This window comes from Gadus morhua, chromosome 6, assembly GCF_902167405.1.
Source record: "Gadus morhua chromosome 6, gadMor3.0, whole genome shotgun sequence".
NCBI classification, from domain to species: Eukaryota; Metazoa; Chordata; class Actinopteri; order Gadiformes; family Gadidae; genus Gadus; species Gadus morhua.
The window spans coordinates 14,100,427-14,105,426 of record NC_044053.1 but is presented as its reverse complement, the minus strand read 5'-3'; the positions used below and the strand labels follow the sequence as shown (position 1 = coordinate 14,105,426).

The 5,000-nt window shown below is 41.3% G+C and overlaps 1 protein-coding gene across 1 annotated transcript in view; it reads left to right on the top strand.

Annotated features, from left to right (window-relative positions):
• The window catches only part of si:dkey-178e17.1 (tricarboxylate transport protein B, mitochondrial), a 16,309-nt gene extending 12,896 nt beyond the window's left edge, over positions 1 to 3,413 (top strand). Inside the window, exons 4-9 of the mRNA XM_030359572.1 lie at positions 1 to 25; positions 360 to 444; positions 591 to 695; positions 1,038 to 1,153; positions 1,501 to 1,574; positions 1,821 to 3,413. The exon at positions 1 to 25 is cut by the window's left edge and continues 114 nt beyond it. Of these exons, the coding sequence (XP_030215432.1) occupies positions 1 to 25; positions 360 to 444; positions 591 to 695; positions 1,038 to 1,153; positions 1,501 to 1,574; positions 1,821 to 1,935 (520 nt within the window). The 3' untranslated portion in view covers positions 1,936 to 3,413. The remainder of the gene's footprint in view (positions 26 to 359; positions 445 to 590; positions 696 to 1,037; positions 1,154 to 1,500; positions 1,575 to 1,820) is intronic.
• The last annotated feature ends 1,587 nt before the right edge of the window (positions 3,414 to 5,000 follow it).

Below are 5,000 nucleotides of genomic sequence, written 5' to 3'. Positions count from 1 at the left end.
GGTCTGTCCCATGGAGACCATCAAGGTACAGTGGGGTCCTTTACTGTGACTCCAGCGTATGTAGAGTCAGTGTGCATGGGCCTGCTGCAGGCCGTGCCTTGAAGACCTGTTCCAAGGCTCAGCAGGTTCTGCATGCATGTGCTTGATTATTCTCTCCTGCTTGATTAATTGCACCTCACCTCATGTCGTCCACTCAATCTATTTCACTGAACCTCACAGTTGTTGTGATTTAAACACGTGACTTCTATTTGGGTGTTTTCGGTTTCCATGTGTTGTATTTATTTATTTCTGCATCCTCTGCTATTTTTCTAAGGCCTGTATGTGTTCTATTTAACCCCCCCCCCCCCCTTTCTGTGCAGGTCAAGTTCATCCACGACCAGACCTCAGCCAATCCCAAATACAAGGGCTTCTACCATGGAGTTCGAGAGATCATCAATACCCAAGGTGAAGCATCTTTACCGTGTTTGGTTGTTGGGCTTTCCAGGAGTATTTTGACCCAGAAGGCCACCATCAGGAGATCCTGAGGCAGGGCCCACAGATGTGATTGATATAACTTCCTAATAGGGTCGTGCTGCTGTCTGTGTGAGCAGGTTTGAGAGGGACGTACCAGGGCCTCACCGCCACCGTCCTCAAACAGGGCTCCAACCAGGCCATCCGCTTCTATGTCATGACCTCGCTCAGGAACTGGTACAAAGGTGCGTTAGTGTGTTCATACTTTCATATACATTCATAGTATGGAGCTCTATTAGAAAATTATTCATCCAAGGCAATATTGGGATCCTATTTTTTTAGAAATTGGTGTTCTTGAGTCGTATTTCTGAATATTTGTATGTAGAAATGTGTGTACGAACAAGTACGGCCATGTGTAACATCGCAGAACTTACAAAAAACCATGGGTGAATGCTGCCCTCTAGTGGCGATTGTGAGAAATACAGCATAATGTTAGTTGTGCAACAGGCTATTCAAGGAGTGTGCAATGCTACCCCTGGTAGCATTGCACACTCAAGAAAAGCAGCGCTGTGCTTTTCTTTCCCTAGGCGACGACCCAAACAAGTATATCAACCCGCTCCTCACCGGTCTGTTCGGAGCCGTGGCGGGTGCAGCCAGCGTGTTTGGGAACACCCCGCTGGATGTCATTAAGACCAGAATGCAGGTACGTCGTGTACACCGCACCTGTACGCTGCTCACGCCAGTGAAGGCAGTTTAACCAGTATTTCACACTCCTGGGTACGGTACCCCAGTTGGGCTCGCCTGATATGTAGATGAATTTGTGCGACATGGAGGATTTATAAGCTATACATAAAGTATATGATGGTGCATTTTTGTATTAAAAGGCAAATGGAGATATGTTTACGTAGGTATATTTAGACTGCCAGTAAATGCTGGTGAGGTTAAAACGACGTGGAGGGCGTTTGGTTTGAATGACTTTTGGGGAACTATTGGTTTACCCAGACGTAGGCCTATATATCTCCTAAGCTTTTACTTTATCTCCTTTTGAAGGGTCTGGAGGCACATAAATATAAAAGTACGGCAGACTGTGCCGTTAAAATCCTCAGGCACGAGGGTGTGAAAGCGTGAGTACACATTCACCACTCCATAATAAGTGCATATTTTTCATTTGTCATTTATCAAATAATTTCTTAAATGTCATGCTAATTTGTGTCGAATTAAAGTGAGGTTTAATCCTGTATTCAAATCAACAAACCATCACTTTAATGTATGCAGTCTTATTTAAAAAAAAAAATTGAAATCCATATCCATATTTATTCATACATGCTTTGTATGTGCTTTCCTCTCTCCTCTGCATATTTTCTCTGTAGATTCTATAAGGGTACGGTTCCCCGGCTGGGCAGAGTGTGTCTGGATGTTGCCATAGTCTTCATCATTTATGAAGAGGTGGTGAAGGTTCTGAACGTCGTCTGGAAAACGGGTTAAATGGCCAACCTAAGTATGACATTTTCCTTAATGTAAACAGTGCCATCTAGCGGGTAAAACTGAGAAAACACCCAATGTGATACTGTGACCACCAATGTAGTTAGAATAAAACTGTAACCTTGGCAACCCTACCATGACTTAAATTTTAGCCGTTTGTGCAGAATAATTTGTAATCATAAACAGCTCTTTTACTTACAAAACAGGTTGTTTGATGCAGAGTTTCCTGTGTCTGTGTGTCTAACTATGTTCTCTACATGCGACTAAGGTGCATGACCTCAAATCATAACCTCTACAACTGAAACTGCAGTGTTTTATGTTCCTGATATGCCAATTATTTTTATACAAGAAAGATTGTGATTAGTTTACTATCAACATCATAGTTTACAGAAAGCTTTAATATATTTGATTCCTGTGCCAGGTAAAAAAAATCACATTCTATCAATGGAAAATATGTGTACAGAAAAAGAGTTATAACATAGTATACGTAAGTATTTATTGCAACTTGAATGTTACATCTCTGTGGTGGAGATGCTATTGCCTGTGTAGAGTTTTAAAATTGTAGGTTTGGGTTGAAGACTTTGGCAAATTAAACTCACTGTGATTGTAAATGATGAATCATTCGTATTGTTAACTTCAGAGCTCATTTCATTGAGATGGACCATAGAGTAGTTGTTGACCATCTCATATTGACAATAATAATAACAGTAATCATAATTTGGGGCACTGAATAAGTGGATTGGAGACTCTTCTCAGACCGCTCCGGTTCAGAGCTCCTGTTAAGCAGTGATTCTTCATTGACTTGGCAAGCCGACACATTCCAGGTAATTCAATATAAATGTCAGTCCCATTCAGAAATGCAGTTCAATATTTTGGTGCTATATTCTTTTAAGGGTTGATTTTTATTCTTTGATTTATTTTGATTGAATTTTATTTCAATGTTTCACTCATGTGTCTTCTATTATTCTTGCCCCTGCGGTACCAAACTGTTGTTCCATATCTTCATGGATCTAAACCCTTTTAAATCGTACATATGAATGTATGAGTTTCAGGGGCTACTGGGCTGTCTGATGGATGAAAGATGTGTTTGTTTGGTTGCTGCAGTTGGTAAATAAAAAAAGACTGGTTCAATGTAAAAAAAACAACTACTGTGACCGATTCTTTGGGGGCGATTGATTTCTCGCATTCCATGGAAATTAAGTGTGCTATATTTTAAGATTTATTGTCGCTGCATTCCTGTGTCTCTATATAGTTTCTGTTATAGTTCTGCCTTTGCTAATCACTGCCAAATATCAAAGGCAGGGTGTCAATGTAAACCACCTGTAATTAATATAGATCCTGTGTTGTATGTCCAGGATACGTTCTATGTTCAGTCTTCGAATCATAGCGATGTTAACGCAACTCAGACATCTTATCTGTATTTAATTAAAAAAGTGAATGCTTCATTTATTGGGCAAGACTTAATAAATATCTAAAATAAGCATCTGGAGAGGGTGAGTGATATTCAATTATTATTAGTTTAAGTTATGTATTGTTTTTATTCTATCTTGTGTATTTATTGACTGTGTTGCTCTGTCCTCTTGGTACAGAAGATCATGTTTTGACAAATCATAGAGGGGGCTTCAGTTGGGGGGGATGCAGGGGGGAAATCAAACAGGGAACTCATTGTTCTGTACTTGGCTTCAGCCCATTTAGGGTGACTCAACTCTCTCCCTCTCTCCCCCCTCTCCCTCCCTCTGTATCTCCCTTGATCTCCCCCTCTCAATCATTCACATAAACACACATCTCCAATCAACCCCCCTAAACCATTGTCTGTTGTGAAATAGCATGAGTAATGTTCTCTTGGTAATTGCGTGAAAAGGTTTGGTGGGACATAGAATAACAGATTGAGCTGACTGGCCTGCAGTTAAAGAGCTGGTGAAGATTGTTTCGTGCATGACTCACTCGATAAAATGTAAGAAACACTACCAAATAAACACGCACTGTCACAAAGTGGTATAGCCAGGACAGAGTGGGCAGACAAATGGATAAACACACCGTTTACTGTGATGAACACTAGGTGGCTCTTACCTAACTTTCCCATAGTCGTAACTTCTTCCTTGAACTTTCTTTCCTGCGACTTGGGAAGTGAGTGTCTTGCAACTTTCAAGGATTTGGTAGAAGATTGAATAGTATTCAAGTATTATCAAAACATGAACCATTAAAAACACGTAGGACATTGAAAGTGCTTTGTTCTCTTTAGATTATGGTAAGGTATTTATTTTGTTATGGAATATGATCGTATTCATGTGGTTTAATTTGCAAAGGAATAAAATAATTATTATATAAAAGGTTTGCAATAAAGATCCGAGAGGCCCCTGTTGGCTACAAAAGGGCTTTATAGTATGAGGGGTCAGAGCTGGGCCTGGCAATGTCTTCTCCTCATGAACCCGCCTTGATCCTGCCATCATCACCGCCAACCTCCCCTTTCCCTCTCCCCCCTAACCCGGCTTGATCCCGGAGCATCTCTCATCTCGTCTCACGTGTAGGCTATCAACGCAACGAGGGCTGGAGCTTTGAATCGTGTAACATGGACTAGACCGCAAAAGTGTACTGTTCTTTGGTTCAAACTACCCGCCAACCCCTTCAGATACGCGCGTCTGGTATCCTTCCACCACCCCCCTCATCTCCCCTCCCCGTGAGACACAACTCAACCAGGGCCACTGAAGTGTAAGTAATGCCATTGTTCTCGGCTCCTCTCCTCCTCAGTATTATGGAAAGGTTTTCTCAGAGGAGAGTACACACTATATGGTCTGCTGCGCCCTTCTGAGGGAAACGGAATCGAGCTTTTGATATGTAGCCTCCGAGTCGCTATCCAAGGTGCTGAATGAGATGAATAAATACAAACTAATCACATATTTCGATGAGAGTTATATATGATAGGCCTACTCGTCAAAACATTGGCAAAAAACGTATCTCTTTTTTATTCACAGGCTTGATGCTGTTCCTGTAACACGTGTTTCATTATAATCCTATTGATAACCTGCACGGGTTAAGATAAGTACAATGCTTGAGAGAGAGAGAGAGAG